This window comes from Kryptolebias marmoratus, linkage group LG16 (genome assembly GCF_001649575.2).
Source record: "Kryptolebias marmoratus isolate JLee-2015 linkage group LG16, ASM164957v2, whole genome shotgun sequence".
Taxonomy (NCBI): domain Eukaryota; kingdom Metazoa; phylum Chordata; class Actinopteri; order Cyprinodontiformes; family Rivulidae; genus Kryptolebias; species Kryptolebias marmoratus.
This window is the reverse complement of record NC_051445.1, coordinates 19380460-19407806: the sequence shown is the minus strand read 5'-3', so window position 1 is coordinate 19407806 and position 27347 is coordinate 19380460. Positions and strand designations below refer to the sequence as shown.

At 37.7% G+C, this 27347-nt stretch overlaps 1 protein-coding gene across 3 annotated transcripts in view; it reads left to right on the top strand.

Moving 5' to 3' along the window:
• Positions 1 to 5061, top strand: part of LOC108232275 (CUB and sushi domain-containing protein 3) — a 291392-nt gene extending 286331 nt beyond the window's left edge. For 2 of the 3 annotated variants that reach the window (XM_017409916.3, XM_017409917.3), the window contains exons 69-70: positions 1780 to 1921; positions 2632 to 2791. In XM_017409916.3, the coding sequence (XP_017265405.1) occupies positions 1780 to 1921; positions 2632 to 2791 (302 nt within the window). Of the gene's footprint in view, positions 1 to 1779; positions 1922 to 2631 lie in introns of all 3 variants that reach the window. The other variant, XM_017409915.3, reaches the window with a different exon arrangement.
• Positions 5062 to 27347: the final 22286 nt, after the last annotated feature.

The window sequence follows — 27347 nt, the reverse complement described above, 5'->3', positions numbered from 1 at the left end:
ACCTACGCAAATCTTTGAAATTAATCGTGAGCGCAAAGTGATATCCCAACAAACTTGGTCTTCTCTGATCAATAACCTGATTGATCAAAGGGATTGCACAGGGAGGCAGTGAATCATTCTTGCTTCTTTTCAGGGATTAGGACAGTGTATTGTAATGTTGGTATCTTTGCAGACCTTTTACATGCAAAAAATGTTTTGGCTTTTCTTAAATAAAAGGAAAACATCAAAGGCACATGTTGCCTCTTTTAATCATACCAAAGTGCAAATAATTAAAACATGACAAGTTCTGGTCTACCTTTGAGCCTGTGCTGAATCCAAAGTGTGCATTATTTTTGAGAGGATAGCAGTTGTGTCCAATTAAATGTCATAAAGTCTTGGCGCTCAGTTGTTTTCTGTTTTGACCTACTTAATTTACTTGTGTGCCATTAATAATCATTCAAAACAGCAGCATAATTTGAAAATACAACACATTTTTTCTGAAAACTGGATCCTAGGTTTCTTGGAATACAGTACAATGGGAAACAGTCTTTGATAGGTTGGGATAAAAGGCTGATTGGAGAATGTTGGCCAGACTTCAGTCCATCATTAATAACACTGATCAACTTCTTCACAGAAAAGTACTTTTCAGCACAGACTGACCAACATACAGCGCTCCACTGAACGCCATAGGAAATCCTTCTTTTCTCTTTACCCCTCCACTGTCTCTTTTTGTCTGTCACGTAATACATAAGACATCCTTTGTATTAAAGGCAATATTGTTGGTGCTGCTTACCAGTGCATAACATGCTGTTTCTGTTAACTATTGCACAACTGTAAGTGCAATAAGCAAATGTAAATTTGATTCTAGTGAGCGCCTCGTTCACTGGAATCCCTCTGCTGTACAGTATTTTATCACATTTAAGTCTCTCTCTCGTGGACACAACTTATTTTATTTTATTACATTTATGTTATTTTTTTAACTCTTAATTATTATTATTATTTTTACTTTTCAGGTTTATTGTGCATATATTAACTTGAATGATTTTGTGCTCTGCTTTTTTGCTTACATGTGCAGTTGTAACAAATTGTTTCCCTTTGGGATGAATAACATTTTCTGTTTAAGAGAGAAATGGAGAAGATATATGATAGAATACAATACAACAGAATATATGATAAATATGACACTGTGCAGCACAGTGGTATACAACATGATCCAAAACACTATGTACAGTTTGATACAATTTATGATTCAATTTTAAACAAAATGATGCGATACAATCTACTATTACCTTTCTAACAGCACCTGTTTTATTCTGTAAATTGTACATTTTATTGTTTTTCCCCATATTGAGCCCATGCGTGGCGTTACGGTGTGCTGCTGTCACCCATCTCACATTTAGCCACATTCACACATGAAGCAGCAGATTATCCCCCTCAGCATCATTGTGCTTCATTTCTTTGTGCTCCTCATCACTGCTGTCATTACCACATGATTGTTCTCAACCAGATTATCACAGTCACAGCGATGATTATCAGTGTGATCACTGTGGCTGGCTTTTTTTATCAAGTGGCTGCTGCGGCTCTACATTATGATCTTCATCCTCATCTTCATCATCATCACTGTCATCGTCATCATCAGATATGTATTTTTCTTTCACTGCTTTTGTCTTTCTTTAATTTTGCTGTTCGTGCTCGAAATTCTAACTAATCGCAATCATTTTGACTGTCTTTTTTAATTATTTTTTTATTAGTGGCTATTATTTTTTTGAATGAATAAAATAATCGTTTGTATTTTGGCAGGTTTGACTCTGAGGGAGAACGTTACCCTCCCGGACCTTGAAACCAACGGTTCTACCAACAGCAGCTCTGTTGCTGTCGCTATCCTTGTGCCTTTCTTTGCCCTCATCTTTGCAGGCCTTGGTTTTTATCTCTACAAGCAGAGGTAGGCGGTGCCATCACCACTCTTTAGAACTTAAATTTGGGATGTTTTTCCTGAGCTTTAGCTTTCTACCACAGATTCAAAGTTGAAAGAGTTTTAGAATACTAATTTTATGTAGATGTCTGAACACCTTTAGCCAAAGCAAAAAATAAAATAAAAAAATCCACCAGGTAGTCTATGCTCCGAGCTTCTACAACTTGCTGTGCAGCAGTCGGGCTCCTCACTGGAAACATTAGTGTGCTTGTGAGAGACTTCAAAGCGTGATGCAACGTTAGTCAATGTATTACCATCCAAACTGAGTTAAACAGCAGCATACATCAGACCATTTTAATGAGAACTGCTTTAGTATCACATGTGTTGTGCTTTAGGTGCATGTGTGTTTGTGCAGTACAGTGTGTGTGCTGTGTGTAGATGGATGCATTTTATCTTGATTTAAACAGATAAGCTTGGAAAAAATGCATACGTACAGAGTCTGACATGCAAATTTTTCTCTCAATATGTTAGTTACTACTGAAATGGCACGAGGCTACTCCGACTGCTCTTTTCAACAGTAATTACCTCACAGCCTCATTTACCTTTTGCAGCTGTCCACACCAAGATAATGAAAACATGTTTGTGTGATTGGGAGGATGGGACTGGTAATTGGAAGCCTGTCTGTCAGCTAACGTGCAAACACTTATTTATTTATTTGTTTATTTATTTATTTTCCACAGAAAAACAGATAAAGCGCAGTACACAGGATGTTCTGTCCACGAGAACAACAACGGACAGGCCACGTTCGAGAACCCCATGTACAACACAAACACGAAAGCTGCTGAGGGGAAAGTTGTCCGCTTCGACCCCAATCTCAACACTATCTGCACCATGGTTTGATGTCTACTGATCCGGAGAAGGACACTTTAATACGAGCGAAGAATACAACTTGTTTTTTTTGTTTTTTTCTTCTTCACGCGACAATGTAGAAGCTAATTTTCTCTCGCTCTGCTGACTTGTGGCAAAGATACAATTTTGCTCAAAAACATAAAGCACACTTTCAGCAACAATTAAAAATGTTGCAAATATCTGCATTCATAACATAAAAGATGGAAGAGGGAGGAAGGGTGGACTCCACACCTTTTCAGATCTTGTCTTTTTGCACTCTGTGAGTGTTGGCTCTTTGTTGGCAAATAGATAAAATAGAGTATTTTATGCTCAGTAATATAAATATAGAGGGGTTATTTCACAATACCAAATAATATAGACATTCAGTGTTTTTCTTTTCAAAGAAACAATCCAGATCCACCATCTTCTTTCTTTGTTCTCAGCCCTAATGAGAATCATTTTTTGTTATAGAGAACAGGAGCTTCTGAACTGTGAGCTGATCAGTGTGATCTATTTTCTATTTTCCAAGCGGTAGGTGTGTCAAAGCAACTGCAGCAGCAGAAAGAAGCTGCCTCACTCTGAATCGTGTCAGTGCTGTAGTCTGTTCAAAGTTATACGGTCAATTATACCTCTTAATTGGACGGTACCTCTTACTGATGAGATATATGTTCGGGGATTTAACTACTGAAGTGCAGTACAATTTTTTTTGAGTGCCACAGGGAATGCTAGGGCTTTTATTGTTACAGTGCAGGTTCTCTGACAACAGCAGAGTACATTTTCTTCAGCAGAGATACAGCCTGCGTTAGGTTTATTATCAAGTTGGGTGCAATTAATTTGTTTTGGACAGAAATGTTTATGTGTGATCATTTAAGCTGCTGACTAGCTGAAGCATACGGTTTCTTTTAGTGTGTTGGTCACCTTGGGACATGTTTCATGTTCTGAAACTTTTACTTCTAAGAGTATTTCATTAGTAAGATTTTTATTCAGCACAGAAGCATTTTGGATTCCAAAAAAATAAAACAAATTTAGAGTGAATAACCCCAGCCTTGAGCCTGTATATGTCATGAATCTCAAAGTAGGAGTTGCTTCTATGTTTGTTTGTTTGTTTGGTTGGTTTTTATTAAAAGAATTAGGCACATTTACAGTGCACAGAACTTAAACTGGCCAGATTTCCCAGAGGTTTAGTTAAGTGTGGATGTCTTTACATCAGCGCAAAGATGTGTCATTAGGCAGTCCGTGGGTAGATTAAGCTAAATGTCTTGTTTTATGCTTATAAAACCTTTGAAATGCATCTGCCTCTTTTAGAGTAACTTAAATAGAGAAAGTAGTTTATTGTAACCTCTAAACCAGCTCTGATTTTCACAAACTAAGTTGTGTTTCTGTTTCTCTAATTTGCTTTGGGGAAACTGTGCCTTAGACAGAAAATACTTGTTAAACGCTCCTACTCTAAGACTCCTCGTATATACAGCCTTGGCGCCGCTTTGTTCACCCTTTCTGTCACAAGTTGTTTCGATGTCTCACACCACTGTCAGCTTCTGCCAACACATGTACAGTACACGTGAAAGAATTTGCACACTTTAGACATGAGCCACCGTCACTCAAGACCAACTGTGTTTTAAAAATGAAAGACGAATTCATCGCTGTCATCACATTTCTACATCATTGCAGTGCCTTGAATACTGTATGGGCATGTGTTTTGAAAGAGAACGCAACACTTATTTCATTTGTAAAACTGCACACTGGTGTGATTTCTCTGCACAGTTTGCAATGATTTAGCAGAGTGATGTCAGATGGTTTCTGGAGAGAAGGTGAAAAGCAGCTCACAGTTTCATACCTGTGCATGTCGGCAAAAAGCGATCCAGTATAGCAGTTGCTGCTATAGTACTTTGTACCACTATGTTAAATCGTATCATTGCTACTCCATTTTGTACATTTATACAGTTTTGATACTTGATGGCACTCTTTGACAATGTCTTGTGTTATCGATATGTAATATATTTTGCGAGTTCACGTTTCTTACGGATGAGAGAAGAAATGCGCCCGGTACAAACGGCGAACTGTGAGTCTCGCATCCAGAGACTAGAGCAAAGGAGAAAGCTTTCAAACGTGCCACAAAATGATCTCATTCAAGACCCTGTGTATGTGAATATGTACATATTACAAAACTTTTGTAAAGAGATCTATTTTTTATGCAGATAAAACATTTGTAAGTTATTGAATATGTTGTGTAAAATTTCACATGTAAATGTCATGTAAGATCAAAAGAATTTTGTATTTTTTCTTTATCAACAATGTATAAATTGTTAATTTATATAAAAAATAATCATGTTGTGTCGCTCCTTTCTTTTTAGTTGACACATTGATTTCATAGTTGTCCGTGTGTGTGCTATTGTATATACCGCTACACCGCCGTCGTTTGCGTTACACAGCATTTTTATAGAGTTATGGTTATTTGCAAGTGCAAACAGCAGCTGCTGCAACTAGCTGTAACACTATTGGTGCAGGCTGGGGAGCTCCAGACAGGAATGTCATAACATTTTTGTTGGAATAACTGTTAAATATAAAATTGACATTGGTGTAAAGGTTCATAAAATAAGAGACTAGGAAATAATTGTGATTAAAATAGTTTTAAAATGCCAGCTTTGGTCTTGGCCCTGCTCTGATTAGCTGTTAGCTCATTAATCTGGTCAGAATAAAACTCTGTTTTGCCACATTAAGGTTGTTAACAAAGCTATCTACAACAGCCAAAATATTTTTGTACCTTTCCAAAGAACTTTGTTAAAAAAAAAAAACCTGAACTATCAGATATTTTCAGTAGACCACTGAGAGATGTGAAAATGATCACAAATGTTCTTTCTTTGGTTTACTGCACAGCCTTTTAAAGATTAACATTTTGTTTTTAACAATAACTAAAATTCAGTTTAGCATTAGCTAAAGTGAGTGAAATTGTTTGTTTGACTTCTTATTGTCTGTATATTTACGCACTAAAGATCAGACAAACTGCAGCGTTTGGTAATCAAAGCTGTCCTTGTTTCCAGGGTGATGCGAGTCTCATTTCATCCGCCTGTGTGGTTACAAATGTCTGAATTTCTATTGAAAGAGCACAAAATCAAACGACATTTGGATGTACTTTGAGTTTAATATGCATAACATGTTCAAACTCATTTAAATTGTAAATTATTGAAAAGAGAAAATTGTTGGGTTTTTACCATAACTGTGGGACAGACTGGATTGATAGAGGTCACAGTTTGTCAGGAAGAGATGTGATGAAATGACCTGAAGCAGATTGTAGTAATCATGGCATTTGTGATCAGTAAGGGACAGAAATGATGGAGCAAAGCAGGAAAGAGAATAGGACAGTCATGGATGACAGGAACTGGTTTGATTTCGAGCTCAGGTTAAGCACATACTTTAGTGTCCAAGCCTGGGATTTGTGTACGCATTAGCAATATTTGCCAGAAGGATTTTTAATTGATAACTCGAGAAGCTCTACCAAGCAGATTTTACCAACATAGTGATGATGTCAGGTTAGCCAGTAGCAGGTCGGGAAGCTTTGAGTGTTTTCTCAGAGAGATTGTGCACTCGTTGTAATACAACACTGTCTTGACCCTTGTTTGTTCCTGGAACTGCACACTGCTTCATTAGCGCTCTGGTTTCTGTGTCAGGAAATCCTCCAAGGAACCTCTCCGGTGCTCAGTGGCAGGTTTCTGCTGCTGTTTTTGTACCATGGCATCTGTATAAATGCCCCGCAGAGATCTGGTGAAAGAGCAGAATGGTGCAGTAAGCTGATTTCACCGTCCTGCTCATGGAGGCATTTATGGTCTTGCGACACGAGCATGTGACTGGTAGAGATAATCAGTTCGCTGTGATCCATATGCAGTTCCATTGAAAGCATGCTCCTTGCTGCCTCTGATGTTCAGATACCACCCCTGGCACTCCTTCACTTTCATCAAAGAGAGCTAGAAGTGTACCTTGAAGTGGTGTGGTTAAACACTGCCAGCAAGCCCGTGTACACACATATCATAGATAAAATGTGCTTTAAATGCTGGATTTGTCACGACAGCCTGAACACTTTGTAACATGACGGAGCAATGAAGATAAAATGCTCCAACAGGCATTCTACTGGCCATAACATCTTGTGTTTGCAGTGAGAGGCACAAGTTGTTGGTTTTCCTTGCTGGCGCATGTCAAAGCATAATGACGAGTGTGTGTGTGTGTGTGTGCGTTCATGGATCTTTTGGCTCTAATGTGCCGGACTGTCAGTTGACTAACTAGCCGCTTTCTTGTTGTGTATTTTAGCCTTTCACTAATGAGCCATTTTGCTCAGCTCTCACTGGCCAGATGTCCTCGGGGTGGTGAACTGTTCATGAATCAAATGGAAGGCTGGTGAGAAAAGAAAACCCCACAAGAACTATCAGTCATAGCGTATGACTGTCAAATGCAGGTGAAGTGCTCAGAATTTAAAAGGGTGGGGGGAAAAAAAAATCAGCTTTTTGTCTGGACTAAAAGTTCAAAAGGGAAAAAAATGTTATTAATGGCGCCGATTCAAAATGAAACATTGACATTTTTACTAATCACAGCATTACAATTCATGCAAAGGTCACTATATGTTGTGTAAAAGAATTTAATGTTCTCTGGAAGTGTTTCCAAGAGCAGGGCCAGAGGAGTCGTATAGTTTGATATACTCTTTTTAATCTTAAAGTGGATGAATAATGTAAATTCTTTCATTACCATTTAAGTAAAATCCATTTTTAACCCCAAGTTAAATTGCCCAAGCTTTGGGAAATAAACCACAGTAGACCGAGGAAGGCTTCAGTTGGTATAAATTGACGGGTGTTAAACCGAGGTCAAAAAGCATGAACAATGCTATCATTAAAGTAATTGAGGGGGCAGAAGTGTGTGTGTCTGAGGTAGGGAGGCAGGATTACTGTCGTATTACCTCAACAGGAGGGATTTTCAGACATGTCTATAGGATGATTAATAGTCATCCAGCTCTCATCATAAATCATGAGAAAGATACATAATGTAACACGATCATCTTCCTCAGTCCCTGAGGTTTTTGCCATATCACACACTGAGCTGGAATAATATATATGTAGATGAATATGTATTGATGCACTTTCTAACCTTGAAGTGCACTAAAAAGAATGCTTGAAAAAAAAACCCACATTGAGTAGTTGTGTGACAGCTTGGGAAATATTCATATTCTAGTCAGAGAAGATGGGAAGATATCATTCTCATTTCTTGTTGTCCCTGTGGAGTTGCCAGGCAGCCAGCAGAGACTCACAGAAAATCATCGTAAGTGACAACGACACCATCCACTCCTAAAGAACTTGTGTTGCTTGTGCATTTTCTTCATTTCGTTTTGTGTTTTCATGCTTTCAGTCTGTTTTTGAATACGCAAATCAGACTCGTCTCTCATCTGGAGTGCACAGATCAGTTGTTTTGTATACCACATCCTATTTAGTGTCGTTGCCAGAACAATTAACTTTAAAAATCTTTGATTTATTTTTGCTTCATTCGGATGTCTCACCGACTTAAGTCAGAGAAAAGGTTCTGTCATATTGATGTGAATTTATGAGTAACAGTTTTACGTACCATCTTGTTGTCGATAGCCCCTGTTATGAGCTCAGTTTGTCTGACAGGACTGATGAGCTAACAGCTCCTTTAATTGCAGCTAAGACCAAAGTGAACTGATTCTGTCTTAAAATGACTTCAATTGTCAAAATTTCACAGCATCTGAATGCTGTTTTGTAAACCTTTACATTGCCATCAGTTTCACTTTACACGGTTATTTACTTGGAATCCTATGGCTATTAAGGGTAAATAGTACCTGCTGTGACAACAAGTAACATTTTTAGAACATTCAGGAGCCATACTCAACAGGAATTTCTCATTATATATTATCTGAATCATTTTTTCAGAAACATTAGGAAATTCTTGCTGGATGTGACTCCTGGATGCCCCAGTAGTGGTACATGTCACTACTGCTGTTGCTATTTACGCTTGCAAATAACGAAAGAACGTCATATAAATATCTGTGAAATGTAAAATGGATTTGGTTGTGAAGGTACATAAAGCAGCGTTCACAAACGCGGCTGTAAAACCTTTGATATTGAAGTTGTTTTACCAAAGCAGTAACCCTCTTTGGTCTTAGCTGTGGTTGGAGTAGCTCCTGTCAGGAGTAAACTCTATTTCTTCAAACTGAGCTCATTCAAGAAGCTATTATTATCACTTTTGCACAGGTGAGATATTAACTGTTCACAACTTTTCCACAGAACCCCATTTCAAAATTTTTAAACTATTCCTTTAAGTTCTTTTCTTTCATTGCAGTAACTTTTCTTTGTGTTTCAAAGTTATTTGTGAAGAGAAAAAGTAAAAATCTAATTAAGTTTCGGAAGTACACAGTGTGTTTGTGTGTGTGTCCCAGCCCCCGTTGTGTGAACACAAATGGCATTTTGAAAGGTGGCTTTCATAACAATTGAATAACAGCATAAACTGAGACGGTACAATAAATGCACCTAATTTTGTCAGGGTTATTTTATAGAGCTGCACAGACGTATTGACTAGTCGCCTAGTGTCTGAATACATAATAATGATACACATTAAATCATCAAGCCTTTGAAAGTTTGATGCTTGGAGGGTAAATACCTGATTAGACGACGGCAGCTGTAACAATTGTGTTTGAACAGCTGCCTTTTTAAGGGTCATATTTGTAATGTTCAAGCATTGTATCTAAAAGAAATATATGAAAGCTGCCTGCTCAGAAGCTTTTTATTCACTTTTTGTGGAAATACAATTCAGAAGATTTATTGTAGGGAAACACAGAATCCTGAACCAGATCTGTGTGACCTTGATGTTCTGTACTCACTCAATGCGAACTCCAAATTTCTCCTCAGCAGATGACAACTTCGATCTAATTGCTCACAGGGTGTCCAACCTAATAGGCCCCCTGTCTTCAGCAATTAATTGTGGAAAATTTCTTAATTAGCTACTAATGCCTTGTGACACACACCTGAAGGGAACAGAATCAGTGCGATGTGGAGAAAAACAAGCAGCTCCGCACAACAGATTTTTATTTTTTTCACTTAGAAGATGCTCATAGCTGTAAGAAATGCCTCTTTCCAAGAGGCAAAACTGATAATGCAGTCTGCTGCTTATAGCCTCACTAATATTGTTCTTTTTTTAAACATGTTGCATTCATATTTTCTGGTCTTACAACCTCAGAGAAATTATTTGAAAAAAAAATTTAAAAATCCCATGCAAAATTTAAAAAATTCTTTCCAGAAAAACTAGAACGTTTTCAGAAAAGAAAAGCCAGCCTTTGATCAGTCCAGCTTGCAAAAAATTGAAATAAAATAAAAGGACAGTAAATGAAACACGTGAATTTTCCTGAGATGTCCAAAGGAAACCACACAGCATCTCTTCTCTCTTTGTTTTCTTGGACTTTATTGCTTCAATTGTGTTAATTTAGAAATAATCACAAACTCCACAGACATCCCTCCAGATTTATCTGAAACTGTAACTGAAGGTGGCAGTTCTAATGGCGTACCACGGGAAAAAAGAAACGTGAAATATTACAGGGAGCTTGGTTTTACTGTGATTTTAAGTATTGCACTTATACAGTTGGACACTTGGTGTTTAGCGGCTGCAAACATCACCGAAGAGTGCCATCAAGTCTGCACTAAAACTCCCTGAGATTTATTTATTTTTACCTACTAAAACTGGCAATTTAGCTGCAAAAAAAAGTGTGCTGTCAATGAATATCAAATGAAGTGTTCTTTATGTTCCATCCGCCTGAGGTGGACACCTACAAAAAGAAAGATGGTGGCTACACAAGCTGATCAGAATATTCATAGTGCAACTTCCTGACAGGCACAGGGCGGCTGGGAAGCTGCATTTATGAGCCATGAATTAATATGTGACATTTAATCTGTCAATGAAAAGTTTGAGCCTCATATACAAGCTCTCAATAAAGCACTTCGCTATGAATCATCACACAGTGACATTTTGGATCTGTTATCAGCCATGCTCTGTAGAAAGTGCAACTCTTTTTTTTTTTTTTTCTTTTTTTTTTGAAGCATAAAACTAAAGAGGAGGTGAAAGTGTGCTACAAATGATGCTATCTAAGCATATGACTGAGCACATTTGTCCTGTGCGGAATAATTACATGGTCTCGGGTTGACACTAATGTGCCACAGTGTTGCCTGCAGCGACTTTTAAAAGAGGGCAGCTTAACTTGTCTGTTAAACAGCCCACAGAGAAAACTCCTGGCTTTTCACAGCGGGATTTGTCAACTAAGCTGCAAGTCTAAGCTCAGGTTTTGTTTTTGTATGTCCTCAGTTGGTTTATTTTCTCCTCCTTTAGCTCAGCTGAACATGTTGGTTACTAACCATGAACTTAAATATGTCTCAGTGGGAAAAGTGGTGTTTGAGTAGCTGCTAAGGGGCAATTTTGGTGTCAGGGATGACTGGATGTGTACTCTGATAAGGTTAAAGCAGGAAAGAAGAGAGATGCGTAGCTGCATTTGGGGACTGAGGAGCCCATCAGCTATATTTTTCTTTTTGTGTGTGAAAAAGTTAATGGGCCCAAATCTTTAGCCAAACAAAAATGCAAATACTGCAGCTCAATTAATTAGATATTTCTTCTAGCTGTTTGCTTCACATTAAAGCATCTTTTTGTGCTTTGAGACTGCAAGGCTTTCTTAAGACAATTTGATGGATGAGCCAAACTGTTCCTGCAATCTGCTGCCTCTTCTGCTTGGTTCTCCTCTCTGGACCAAAGCAACAGTGGAAGAACCAGTTTTTTTAACTCCTCCAATATTAATAAAATAATAAAAATAAACCTTGTGTTCTTTAAAGAAATGCAGATTGCCACTGCCTTTTATGCCAGAGTTTTAAAACTAAAAAGTATTTTATTAGAAAAGAGTTTGCGATAACCTTTTTGATTAACATTAAAAATGATATTGCGAGATCTCCAAGATGTGTTAGCTCTCAGAGTGTGTGTTGTAAAGTACTCTAAGCTACTACCACGTCAAATCTTAGGTCAGTGTCTGTAAAAATGACTGAGTTAAGGTTGATTAGCTGTGGTGACCATCTTGAATTGGGTAAACTCCAAAGGTTAATCAGTTGTAGACGGACATGCCTTGAGTTTTATGGAAATCCAAGAAGTGGTTCCTAAGGTGTTTAGCTAAAAGACAAACGGGGTTGACTCCCACAGGTAATGGCTGAGCTTTAAACAAAGATCTTGTGCAATATCTAGTACTCAAAATACAGTATATGTTGGAGATGACTGTCAGCTACTACTATACCAAATTACAGCTTAATATCCATAAAACTGATTGAGTTAAAGCCATTTATGTGTTTCCTAAATTCAGTTGGCTGTGGTGGCCATGTTAAATTGAGGTGACTTCAAAATTTTCTCTGTTGAGATCCAGATAAAAACACACACAGATATGGGCAAAAACATTATCTCTTTCAATCAATAATAAGCGTTTAATAAGCATTAAAGGTAAAATTTCATTAAAATTACTCTTGTTTTGTTTCCAGCTTGTATAAAACCATCCTGAAATATAAGTGCAACTGATAAAAATATTTTTTCCTTTTTTCTTTTTTTTAGAAATCAGATAAGCTATTTTTTTCCTCCTACAAGTTACTACTACAGATTGATTTACCTAAACTCTAAAATGAGAGGAAAATTGTCTTTTACTCAACAGAAATACCAATAGATTTTTCTATCAGAAGCATTAAAACGTTTTTAATGTAGTTTGTCCACTTGGCTGATATCATTTTGTTTTGTTTTTTTGTCTTCAATATTTCTTCTATGCACCATTCAGTCAGCTGTTAGGTTTTCTTTGGTTTTTTTGGCCTTTCTATAATTCATTTTTTGTCAGTTTTGGGTCACTTCTCTTGGAGGATTTGTCAGAGTGCTTTGAATTATTACCCTTCCTTCTGTCTTCATATTGTCCTCAAGCAGAATTTAGAGGTAAGTCAGTGATTACATGCTGCCGAGCGCCTCAGATGCCGAAACTGCCCACATATACTACGTGCACCACTGTACTTTAAAGGTTTTTCTCTTATAGCTCTATCTGTATTCCAGAAAGCCTGAACTCTGTATGTTCATTGGCAAACCGTGGATTTTTCTGACAGATCCTGTCATGAAAATACGAGGTTGTTCTGCACTGAACAGTCTTCTCTGGGCTAAATTTTCTTGGGCAGTCACTCAGGAATACATTGGCTGTCAGCTGAAATATGTGCTACTTGTAGGTGATTTTACTAACATGAAATTATTTAGTTCGCATAGATCAGAGTTCTTTTTTTAGATCTTCTGTCAAAACTTATCAGTATCCTGAGTTTTGTGAACACCCTAATGAGCACTTTAGATCTTGGTATGATGACACCAATCAGACCATGATGACTGTAAATGTTCAAAGATGGAGCCTATATTATTGTTTTTAAAATATAAATAAATACCACGTGTTTCTAACGAGTGTTTAATCATCTTCTCGTTCAAATATGTCAAAAAGCCAGCAAATATTTCAATGTTTTCACTTTTTTATATTACTATACATCACTACAATAATATAGCTCAATATTATATGAAAACAGAGTCGTTTTAATGCATTATGTAGTCCTCTCCAGACTTTAGAGCATGTGGTCTCTAAGGCCCCCTTCACACAGGATGACACTGACACATGAATGGTCTTGGCAGGGTCTTGGCAAGGTCTTCAGGTGTGTATTAGGAATCCAGTAGGCTCCAGATTTGGCGAGATGCTGTGTGACTGGTTCACAGTGGGTTTGAGCAGGCACAAAACCTTTGTAGTGAGTTTGTGTTGGTTTATTACTGTGACAGCAGTGTCCGTGCAGCGTCCCTATGGGTCCCCATGTCTGACCCATGTCTGACATGGGGACTAAGCCAATGGGAATTTAAAGCAAGACTGGCCCTGAATGTGTTTAGGTGGCTGACTGGTTTTACATGTAGATTATCTGACAGGACCATGTTGTAATTTTAAAAAAGTAGGATTTTTTTGCTTTACTGGCAAAGGTGAAAGATGAACAGGGTAATTAGCTGGACTGGTGTACTGCTGACCTATATTGCCTCTTGGTCTTTGGTTGTTTAAATTCCTCCTCCTTGCTGTGATATTGCTCTCTAATCCAACACTGTACTGACCACTTTTGAATGATTAAAAACTTGATTGTTTTAATGAAACGTTTGTGAGGCTTTCTGAAGCAGCTTTTAGGTGCATCAACAGGACCTTTGTTTTTAAAAAGAAAAAAAAGAAAGAAAGAAAACATCTTTTCCTCAGGGAGCTAATGAGCAGTGAGTGGAAAATGATTTAGACACGTTGTCGTGCTGCCAGCTGTTGATCTGTAAGTCTCTTCATCCATCCGCCTCTCCATTAGTCTGTCAGTTCATCCAGCGCTGGTTTAGTCAGGATGTCTTGACAACTACTGGCTGGGTTACCATGGAGTTTTCTTTGGATAGTCATCTTAAAAATAAAATGGTTTTAATGACCACCTCATTCTTTGTCTAGTGCCATCATGAGCTCCATATTTTGCCTTTTTAATTTTTTGGTTTGTAATTCATAGTGTGAAAATGGGGCAGTTTTTTATGAATTTTGCTGTGGAAATTCAAGTCCTGGAGAAAATACGTCACATGCTAACGTTCATTCTGACTTTTCATGAGACATACTTTATTTATCGCAGGTTAAATGCTTCCGAGCTGTAGCTCCATGTGTTCCTTAGTTATGTATAAAACCAGATGATATAATACTGATGAAACTGTCAGAACCCATTTTTAACATGAACGTGTTTTAGTTTTTACCCTAGCCCTTTCATGCTTAGTGGTCACTGCAGTGGACAGCTATTTAAAAGCTATTTGCTTGTAGATGTATGGCGCTTTATGTTATGACTGTGCATAGAACACTAAAGTGCACACGAGTGCGTCCATCCACTGCAAGCGCAACAGAAGTTTCTGAAATTCAAGATGAATTTAAGAAAATTATTTTTTTTCCCCCACCAATTTTATTATGCCCTCAGAAATGCTGTAAAGTACCATATTATTGTCCTTTCCAGAAGGAAACATCTGTTGTCACTTATGTAAATCTTACTTGAGTTTGAATTACTGTAAGTAAATGAAACTATTTTTCTCTTTTTCTTACAGCAGCATTTTCAATGAATATTCAAGCTGCTGTACACAATTATTTATTAAGGAAACTGTTTTAAAATTGAGAGGAGGACAAGTTGACATTTGACCACCGGATGGTGGCAGCAGTATGTTGTCTTGTCAGACAGCAGGAAATGCCACTCTGTTATAGTTCTGTAATGATTATGACTTGTGTGAAATCAGTTTTCTCAATTTGAAAGATTGTTGGCAGGAAAAAAAAGAGCCAAACTCAAATCTTTTTTGCTCAGTTTTTTTAAACAAAAAAAACATTTGACAGTAATTGGTGAGACATCCTTCTGTCCTTGGACTGTGTTCTGTCTGTCACAGTTGCTTTATTTCATTTTATTTTATTGCTTACACCAGTTTAAAATTACCTTACTGCTGTTGCTTTGATCCTGCAAAGAACAAAATGCAGCGATAAGCTTTATAACAAGTTCAGGCTCATGAACTTATCCCTACACCTTGTTACTCTTCAGGATGGATTTCTTTAAATCAGTGAAGAAAAATACATATTTTGCTGTTTATTGCAGTGATATTGTTAGGCAAACTACCTGCTTGTATCTTTCCTAATCTTTTGTTAAATCGTACAGTTATGACAGTAGATCCACCTCAACAAATCTTTGTAAATGCACCCGGGGTGTACTCAGAACTTGGTAAAACTGCCTTTTTGTCTTATTCCCTGCATCGACAAAATACCATCAGCCTTCAGACATTTCCCACTGTTCATACTTTAAGAGTCCTTTAAGATCTGCACTGAAAGGAACTTGAAACCATTTTACTTTGCTTTTTACTGAAAGTCAAATCTGTTGGAGCTTTTTTTATTTGTCTTTAGTCTTCGGCTTATTTTATCTTATATTCATATATAAAATTACCCTTTTTATTTTTAAAACTTTTACAAGAATCTGTGGGTTTTTTTAGTTCACATTTATTTTCCTGTTTTGACCAGGATTCTTTGGAAGAAGATATTTTCATGTCAAGGGGAGGGAGTGATGGGTGGAGTGATGGATGGATGGATGGATGAAATTGTACTCTGCTATGATGATGCACTTTGTAAGGTTGTGCATCTGCAGAGTCCTTAAAGTGACAGTTCAGATCTTTTAAAGTGGAGTTTTGTGAAGACTTGATGATCAAATATCTTACCTGTAGATAACTCTTGGAGGACCTCAGTTTGGAGAAATAGTTTAATGAAATGAGCTAACAGCTAGTTCAAGCGGGGAGAAAACTAGAGTAGATTGCTGCCATCTTAAAACTTTTATAGTAGTTTATGCAAATGCTATTTTATAAACCTTTACATTTTTAGCAGTTTTGTCATTCATGGTTGTTCACATAGAACTCTGTGGGTTTTTAAATAGCAGCAGCATCAGCTAGATGAAGACCTTTCATGAGGAATATCATAATATTTCTGCTGGAATAATTGTGTAATGCAAAATTAATAATAATGTAAATGTTTATTTTTAAAAAATAAATAAATAACCTTTATATGAACTGTTCTGAAATCTCTGAGAATTAAGTTTTATTAAACAGTGACCTGTTAGAATAAAACTGTTTCTCCAAACAGACGTCATATGCAGTTCCGGCCTTGACGGGTCTGTTATGATTTGGCAGCATGAGGAGGGTCGACACAATATAAGGCCAGTAGTGTAATGTTGTGATTAACTGCTGAATATAATAGCATTAGCTGCCATTCACTGATAATCATCAGTAATTTGATTGTTGTTTAGTCTGTCTGCTGCATAAAAATGAAGCATAAGTAGGGGGAGAATTATCCATGATGACAATTGGTCTCGACCCAGAGGGATTTCACAAAGCTCCAGTCTGTATTTGACTTGGCAGCATGTTCTCAGCTTGTCAGACTCTGCCCTGGCTTTGAAGAAACTTTCCTTCAGCTCTTTTTGTAGCATCACAACACTCGACTCCTCTCTGAGTCAGAACAAACATCCCTCAACAACCCAGCATCCTGACATGGTTAGAAAAGCAAGCAGCCGAAGTTGGTTCAGATGGTCAGATTATGTGTTTATAGACTCTAATTATCTGGCTGAAATTGTTTGGCGAAAAAATATAATTTGTTTACCACAAAAACTGAAAACCTGTGAATTAAACTTAGACCTTGTTGATGTGGGAATGTTTGTTTTTTTTCCAAAACAATTTTTTTTTGTTGTTTCTAAAAATATTCTACTAAAGACGACATCATTCATACAAATCTTTTCAACCACACAAATACAGAAAGCAACCCAAAAGGCTGTGGTAATTATGCCAGGCCTGTAAGTAGCGCTGTAACGCTGCCACAGAAATACACTACAAACAGGAAACAAGACATGGTGTGTACATATAATGCTTACATGTTGCATAGAATATAAATATATACACACACACACAATGCTAGTATAGATTCTCAGTCATCCAGGTCATAGTAAATCTAAAAAAAGGGTGGAAAAAAACCCCAAAACAAAATAACTGGACTTCTATACATTTTGCTTCTCATCTGAGGAGCTTTATCAATTGATAAAGCTCCTTTTTGGATATCTATACGAACCTTAGACTGTAGATAATAAAATTTACAGTTTATGGTTCAAACTGGGGGGGGGGGAGTTTTTTTACAGTTTGAACTGTATTTGAAGTTTTGTATTTGGCTTCTTTTTGAAAGGCATTTGAATGATGTGACAGAATAATGTACAACATGACTTTTTAACACTGTGGTACACCTTAAAACCAGTAATCAGCCCATGCTTATGTCAGAGTGGTGACTCAGCTAAGTTCATGTAATTTACCACTTCCTTTTATCAATGATTTTTTGGGAGTATGAGCATTCTTTTTTTTTTTTAATAGATTTTAATATGTTTCAGTTTTGTTCCAAAAGGAAACACACCAATGAGAAACTGTTTTGTGCAAAGGTTTTTTATATTGTTAGAGGTACGTCAGTAATGGTAACAATAATTAAAAGTCCTAACCTCATGTTTCTTTTAACTGATATTTTACTTCAGACATTATCATCCATATGTCTCATTGATTTCATTTCATTATTTATTACTATAGCACTTATTTGTAATATTTCTTACAGGTGCACATCTAACCATTTCCCCATATTTACAGTATTTTTGCACATTTACATTTATTATTGTTTATACTACAGCTTGTACTCACATTTTCCCTTTTATTATTTTGACATTTTTAGGATAGTTTGTTTTAATAGTTAATTTTTACTGTTGTGTTGGCTGTCACTTTGCTGCTACAAAAATACAAATGCAAATTTCCCCACTGTGGGATAAATCAAAGATTGTTCTATTCTCATTGTGCTTAATCTGTGGTACAAGTACCATTGGTGGTACTCAGAATCCCTTTAGTGGTACTTGGGAGAAATAAACTATAAACTATTTACAAGTTAACAAGCTGATTAAGGGTTGTAAGCCAAACTGGAACGCAAAGTTAAACATTGGAATTAGCCAAAAGATGAGTGGTTCAATCGAATTACAATTTTGGCCTCCAATATAAACTACTTAAAACAAAATTGTAATGGGAATACCTTGAGAAGCCCTGTGGAAACAGTTGTGGATTATGATGGTTAACCAACTGTGGCTACTTAAGCAACACCAGCAAAGTCTCTATACGACCTGGTAGCAACAAAAGATTCAAAATGGTGAATTAATTTAATTTCCATGAATACATTTGTATTCAGTTGTTGTGGAGCAGGAGACTATTTAGGACCGCAGTGTTTGTGGAGCTGTTCTCAACAGTAAATGCGTGGAACCATCACATCTTAAACCTCACCTTTCAGCCAGTGTCGGGTGTGTGTTTCGTATGTCGCTGGTTCCTCTGGAGTCGTTTCACGGATCAGAACTGTTTGGAGTTGGGAATCAAGGCACAGGCTGACTTGTCAGGCAAAATACTATTTCATTAGTTTTAGATTACGAAGATAATTAAAATTATTATGTTTATTTAGTCATCAAACAATCTTTAGGTAGTGGAGTTGGGTTAATTGGGTGTTTCAGCCATTATAATGAAGAATATAAGAAGGATGATCAGTGAGGTCTTTTAGCTCACTGGTTTTGTTGAGGGGTTAAGGTTAGGATAAAGAACTGGGTTTGGTTTTTAGGCTGAAGTTATGTGTTTAGGTAGATTGGTCAGTTTGCTTGTTTACTCAATATGTCTGAAACATTTCAAGACTTTCTTTTTGATCCCTTCGGCTTGTTCTACTGGTGTTTAGTTCCTGTGACAATGGTGGTACTTAAAGAGCTTTATATTTTCTCATGTGGTACTTGTTATGAAAAAAATGAGAACCACTGTTCGTTTCGATTATTTGGGACCTTGCTTCCTATACACCTCTTTCTGAATTTCAGTTCAGCAGCGTATTCACCCAAAAAAGGAAGAAAAGTTTGAGATTATATCAATTTTACCACTTTGTTCACATTTCTTTTCACAGTCAGAAAAAAGGGGGTGGGGGAAATCTGACATTTTGAACGTCAACCCTTGAATCCTTTCATGGGTTGTTTTGTCCAATTCTTTCTACCATCGCACCTTGGAGTGTGCAGTAGCAAAAAGTAGATTTATTTAATTCAACATTCTCTCTCCACATTATTTATTGGGGTCAGGACTGCAGGCAGACCAGTCCAGTACTCTTACCCTCGTTTTTTCCACAGTCATACAAAGAGCAGAATGTGGCTTTGTTTTGTTTTGTTAAAACTGCATGAATGTCACTAAAAACAGTTGGCATCATAAAAATATTATATGTAGTGCTAAAATCTCAGTGTACTTTTCTGCTGCTATGACAAAAGTGTAAATTGTCTTTGCCAAGAGCACTTTTACAATCCTATACCATCACAGGGCCTGACTTTTGAACCTGTGGCTGATAACAGTCTGGATTGTCCTTTTTCTTTGTGGTCCGAAGTGCACAGAGTCCATTTCTTCCAAAAGAGATCAGGAATACTGATTAGACCACAATATACAATTCCACTGTGTGAGGGTCCATCCCAGCTGCCTTAGTGTGCAGAGAATTTCAATTCAGTTCAGTTTATATAGGAGCAATTCACAACAAAAGTCATCTCAGAGTGCCTTTGTATAAAGGTCAACAGGTCCAAATCAATCCAGTTTGAATTGAACCAATTACAATCAGATTTATATTCAAATGGCACTGCATACAGTCTAAGCCAATCCAGTTCATTTCTTTCAGTGCCATCTTGTCTGTCACTTTTATGCTTGTGCTGGATCACAGAGAGGTAATTTATATGCACACCTCTTTGCAATGCTTACAAACTCTTGACACAGGCTACCGTGAGATGTATTACAAACCTTAAGACTCGGACTCTGTCGTATTCTCACGTTGGTTGGTCTTTGTGCTTTCATAGCCTTAAACATTTACATATTCTCATTTATAAATTCTATTCTTGGACTTCTCCCTCTGTAATCTACAAGTCAATATCCTTCAAAACATACAGGTGGTTATTGTGTCCATTCACAAGGGCTCCTGCTGAGTATAGGGAAAAGGCATTTAAATATGCTGCTCCACACTCTTGGAATCTGCTTCAAAACCAGTTAAACCTGAGTGAATTTAAACCTATTTATATTATTTTAGATTCACAAACATCTAAGTGTAAGTGTTTTTGCCTGACCAGCGAAATTCTTGTTTAGGTTGACTGTTACAGTGACTTTAAGAAGTACAGTCTGATGCCTTTTGAGTTTGCAGTCTTTAAAGTTATAATATTTTGTTGTTGGCTCAATTTGTGGTGTAAACATTTTGTTTTCAATATGTGTGTGTTGTAATTTTCAAGATCTGTTTTGAACTGTCTGTCTTGGTCAGAACTTTGGTATAAAAAAAATAATTTGAAAATCTGAAGCGTTACTTATTAGTTTAAATAAAAGATCTAAATTAAAATAATCAAAAGCTCCAATTCAACCAAAGAAATCCCTCTTGACAAGCGTAACTAAAGCCTCAGTTTGGTTGTTTGATATTGCAGAGGTTTTCAAGTTTCCCATACCTTAGAGGTTGTACAATACTCTATATCAACTTTACAAGAATGAGCTTTTTTAATGCAGTATTGTTTGAGGGAGGATCTTTGTTGCCCTTTTGACACTCTTAAATTCCTCCAAGTTTCTAGAGTTAAATATTTCTCTCTGTAGAGAGAGAAATAGGCTAATCACTGCTATTGTTCTTTTACAAACATAAACATTGAATTTTTTATCGCCATTGAAAACCGATCATCTGTCTGTCTTTGCTCCTCTGACACTGCTGTTTCTGAACAAATCACAATCATAAATCATCTGTTTGAAGTAACATTGCTCCTAAACGGACCCTGTTCCAGCTAGTTTTTGAATTGTGTTGCAAGTCTGAAATACAAGAACAAATTTACATTAAAAAAAATGAACAAAGCTGACCACCCTGTACTTATTTTGATTAATACAGACAGAGACAACGCAGAGCATATGTGTGGAAAAAAACAAGGATTCATCAAAAATATTTGTAATATCTGTAAAACTGACTGAGTTATGGCTATCTTAGTGTTGGTTAATGTTGATTAGCTGTGGCACGCATCATTGATTGGATTGACTCCAAAAGTTAATCAGTTGTAGTTGTACATCCAGTGATTACTTTCTGAACGTTTCAATAAAATTTATCCAGTGGTTCATGAGAGATTTTGATAACAAACTGGGCTGATTCCAACAGTTTATGCAACAGTTTTAGACAAAGACCTTGCACACTAAGTAGTACTTGGAGTACGTGTTGGGAATGACTCTAAGCTACCACCACACCAAATTTAAGCACAATATCTATAAAATTGACTTAATTAAAGCCATTTTTGTGGGTGGGGGGGTTTAGGTTCAGTTGGCTGTAGCAGCCATCTTGTATCAACTTAATTCCAAAGGTTCATCACTTGTAGATGCACTTCCAATGTTTACTTTTGTCAAATTTCATTAAAATTTATCCAGTGGATCATGAAATATTTTGATAACAGACAGACACACAAACACCCACACAGAAGATGCAGGCAAATACATTTATCATTCACCTTTGTGTTTCAGTGACAGGTGATCAAAATCCTGTTTAAATCTGCTCATTACTCAGTTACCAGCTGCTGGGTGTTAGCAGAGGTCCGTGTCACTGCTGTGTCTGGCTGTGGCTGGATGTGGTTCCTGTTTGGACCTCAGCTGATGCTCTGCTTTACTCTTTGGTGCTGTGGATTCATCCAGATGTTCTTGTTCAAACCTGTGGTACCTCTATGGCACTGTCAAGACAACACTCAGACAGACCAAGCGTCATCACACACACACACACACAGCTGCTGCATGTTGTCATTGACACCCATTAAAAACGAATGTCACAGCCAGAATCGTAACAGGCAAAGCTCAGCCGCTGTCACAGAGACAGCTGTGTCATCCCAAGGCTGCTGTCAGGATCAGAGCTCCAGTCTGTCTCGGCAGCGGTCAGTGACAGAGATCCTCTGGTCTCTTTCTAAATGCAACACAGACTTCTGGCTGAGCGGCCACAGCCGAAGCTGCAGGCTCTCACTGCAGGAACAACCAGCACCCGTCCTTCAAAATGCTCCCCTGCTTTTATGTGACACAGGTACAAACTTCACTGGGAGTTTATGCAAAACAAACTGTGGTGTAATGCCAAAAAATGGCCATTTTATTGGACCCCCAGTAAACAATTTCAGTTTCAACTTCAAACTGTAGCTTTTTCTCAGATTACAATATTAATCAATATTAGCATATTTTTGTAGCTGTGATGTATCTTTGCTGTATATTTCATCTGGTTTTCTAAAGAGACAAATCAGTCATTTTCAGGGTATCTCATTCTGACAGGTCGCAGGCACTGAGGTGATCATAAGCTTCTGGTGTTTTGTCTGATAAAGTCTTTAATAGACATGTTTTAATCTATTCATTTTTATTTGTTCCTGGATTCTACAAAAGCAGCTTTACATCAGGGGTCCCCAACCACTGGGCCAAGGACTGGTATCAGTCCATGGATCATTTGATACCAGGCTGCACAAATACACCTTTTTGATTTAAAAAAAAAAGTCTAAATAAATATTTTTAGATACATTTATCTTCAGGGTTTTTTTTTATTTTGGAAATAGGACTACTTACATTTGCACTTCTTTCCTGCGCTTGCCTCAGTCACACTGACTTTTCACATAGTAGCATAAATAAGTAAAAGAACAAACTTTGGTGGAGAATTTCTTTTTCCCAGCTAGTCCGTGGGAAAGTTGGTTTGTATGAAAGCTGTCCGTGATGAAAAAATGGCTGGGGACTACTGCTCTACATGGTTGACAGTAAAGCAACAAGTAGCAATTATTAGTCCATTTTTGGCAAAGTAATTCACACCCCCATACCCTTCATTCCCTCTAAGGAAAACTTGCTCTTTCCTGCATGGATCATTGAAAACCAAACCGTAAATTTACCAAGTCACATCCTTTTTTTTTTCTCCCTAATTCTTGGAAATGGCAACATCTCAGATCCATCTGTACCAGTTTGAGCTAAAGTCCAAAGTGGATTATGGGAGTTGACGGCATCAGCAACAACATAAAAGCCCATCATCACTGCCTTCCATCACTCTGACAGCAGCTGAACATGTTAATGTGGTGTTTGAAGGGGCAATAGTTTGTGACGGCAGCCTTTACTAGGTCCGACACGGTTTTATCACAGTGAACGTCTGAACTGCATTAATTAATGGAAGGGCGCACACGGTGGGTGAGTTTGAATTCAGATTATATTGGCTTTTCAGAAGAGTTCAACATACTGTTAATTAAAAAAAACAACCACTGCCCCAATATTTTTCTCTTCTGGTTCGTTTTAGCTGTTGCTCTGTGAAGTTTCTGCCATTTGTTAATGCCTGAACAAAATAAACAAGGGAAACAACCAAAAGATGAATATTCACCTCAGTGTTTTAGATCCTGCTGCAGCTGAAGCTTCTCTGCTTGCACTGTGGACAGTACAGAGATGACAACAGAGACGGCTCTACAGTCCTCCCTCCTATCTGTGCCCATGCTGTAGTTAATTACCAAGACGTCCATAGTTTGACCCTGTGAGCGGGCTCTGTCTGGAGTAGACGGGCATGTAAAGAAATCTGTGATGAGGAGAGCAAACATTTGTTCACTGCAGTGTGAAGAGATTTCTTTACACATTTTTCATGGCCTTCTGGCATTGTACGATCACGCAGTCTGAAAATGAGGAAATATATTACAGGTCCCTTTTAACCAACGTATTGGAGCGCTGCTTTTTTTTTTTTACAGTTTAAATAAAACATGTGGCGCCAAAATATTGGTCTGATATTCTGATAAAGTAGTGTAAGCGAAGGTTAGTCGAGCACATAGCCGTGAAACATGTTTCAGTTGGGGGATGCTGTGAATCTGTGCAAATTTGTAAGACCCTAAACACCCATATGGAGATTGTCATAACAGATGAGTGAGTGAAATGCACACCGGCAGTGCTTGTTGTCTTAAAAAAATCTGTATATTTTGGTTAAACAATATCTATAAAACTGCAATCATGACCTTTTTGGGCAGGGTTTTAAATGGTTGTAAAGTTTTGCACACAGATTTACAACCAACGGTGTTAGTTTAAATATCAGATTAGCAAAAAACTCAGTTTTCAAATATTATTGGAATTGAAACATACGTAGCTCTCATGAAATTGGTTTAAATCTGAAATGTCATTTTCTCATTAATTCTTAAACTGTGTATTTGAACACGCATGTTCTCTGGCATCCATCAGGGGGTGCTGCAGCACCCTCCACACCCCCACTTCCCACAGTCTTGTCCAAGCAGCAGTGAGCCAGAATAACTCATTTGCAGTATTAGGCGTGCCACTGTGACGTGATTATTCAACTCCTGAGTGAGTCCGTGGGTTTCAGACAGTTTAGTTTATCATTAGTAGGTTTATTTTGAGGGCAATTTGTGGCAAAGTCATGAATAAAAATAGCTTACTTTTGTTGTGTACAGTTTTGCAGCACAGCTGATAATAATCAAATAAGCTTCTTGTTAAACATGTTTAGCCAAAAAGTTCCTATGGGATTATTTATAATGTAGTAATGGAGGCTCATGGTAGACCCAGCTAATGTAAACTCTGACTCTAATAAGGATGAATTCATCTGGAGATCAGTGCTCATTGCTACAGTAGTGTAATACATCAAATCAACAATGGATAACAGTCATTTATTCACTTAATTATGACCATTTAGTTTGGCTTCAGCTGTTTGTTTTTTTTCTATTTTTTTCTCTTTTTTTCACGCTCATTTGCTTAACAAGATAATGTAAGTCATTTTAAAACAATTGCAATGCTCATTTGTCCTCTTGCTGAGTGTTTTTTTATATATATATAAACCAAAAATAGCATTCCTGACTCCACTGTTATTAAATGTAACACAGTCCAGGTTATTATTTACAGTGACTAATGCAATCCCACTGTGTTGTGCGAGCTATCCGAGGACTTTTCTCATCAGCCGTACATCCTGCAGCAGCTCTGCATTAGCAGCTCCAGAAGGGTTGTAAATTAGAAATGAGGGGGCGTCTTGTAGCTCAGATCCCCCGGACCGGCGCTGGAGCTCTCTGAGGCCACACAAACTACAGTTTCAATTCTTCAAATAAATCCTTCTGTGGCCCGGCCGGCCGAGAAGCAGTAATTCACCATCGCATGCGGAAGCAGAAAGAGAGACTCTCATGACGGCTACATCTCTTCTTCTGCGGTGACACCGGAACACTCCCCTCTGTGCTCCAACGTCCCAAAAGCCCCAAAGAGCATCATGGCCGACAAAACAGGGCTGTCACTTCATGCTGGAGACACAGGACTGTATCTCTGTTCTCTGTTCTGCCTTTTATCTTCCGGATAGATAGATAGCATCTCTCTGCTCTTCACACATCATGAGCCCTCATGGTTTGGATGGCGCGGCGGTAATCTGATCCGTTTTAAATTTGGCCTCACTCTGATTGGTATGTCAACACAGCTGCCTGCTCAAATGTGACCGTGTTTGTTGTGCCGCCCATTCAAATCCAGCCGATATCTGATGCCTAGGTGGGAGCAGGCTCATCAGATTTGAGCAGCCGCTGTAAATCCAGCCTGTGTTGACTGACACACCAATCAGCGGAGAACAGAGCAAAACGGAGTCTGTGTTTGTAGCACAAATGCTGTCTGCGCCTTCAAATATGACGCCCGTGCTGCTAAGTCTTCATTTTGTTCTTGCTTTATGTTGTTTTGTATTTATTGCTGTCTAAATACAAGAAACAGTGCTGGGGTATTTTTTATATATATATATATATATATTATTTTATTCCACAACACTTTGAAAGCAACGCAAATATCACATGTTGGCAACAGAAATGAAAGATTTGATCCGGCAGATAAGATGAAGAGGCAGCCGGCTTTAAAGAGAGCTCTCTGGGGGATTTGAAGCTGCTGGTTGGGTGGGGAGGTGACAGCACGAGAGGGGCCAGAGTCACAATCAAATGACTGCAATTAGTGGAGGAAGCACAGAAGACCAGTGCCCCCCAGTGTTTGATGGATGTATAAATACAGCAGCCTCTGTAAAATTACCCAGAAGAAATCCTCTTTCTGTAATGTGCAGTGACTGTTTTTTTTTTTGGCTCCAATGAAGTATAAAATCTGTTGTAATTGTTTACAGAATCACATGTAATTTAACATGTCTTTTACACTTTTTTGTCCGTCGGTGTCAGATCTGTTGAACACTTGTAGCTGGAATGTCATTTAGAGCGTATTCCTTCCTGTACATGTGTTAATTTCCATAACTTTAACTGTGTAACCAGCTGTAATATTGAGTTTTATAGAAAATAGGTTCATCCTCAGCTGCTTTCTGATTCATGCCTGAATTATTCAATATAAACCTTTTCAGTGGCAATTCTTTGTGAAGAAGCACTAAGACTGTATTGACCTACATAATTTCATATATTTTTGGTGTACAGTTTGTCTTTAGCTTCTCTTCCCTCTTGGTGTGACCCAGTATCTATAATCCTTTTGCACAGGCTGGATACTCTTTATTACCGGGTGGTTTCTGTTCTATCAGTATGTTACCAAGGTGAACCAGGAAGGACAGGTGACTCGAAGGATTTCACAAATTTCTTTTTCTTCCTTTTCGGACAGCAACGTATGAAAAGCTGTAAACTTATATTAAACAGCAAGACAGATTATGTTATTGTAAAACATCCACTTATCAAATAATGAGACAAAGATGAGTAATAAATTATTTCACAAGTCAAAGTCAGTGGGGGAATTTGTAAAGTTACAACTTGCTTTGACCAGACGTCAGGATTGTTGGTTTTATATTTTCATCAGAATCTCCCATCGAGGCTAATGAGGGGTACATGTCTTCCCTCTGGAGCTGAAGTTCAATTTCCGTGGGAACCGCTTGATAGCAGGTAAACCTTGCCCTGAAGGGGAACCAACACAACAGGAAGTAGAT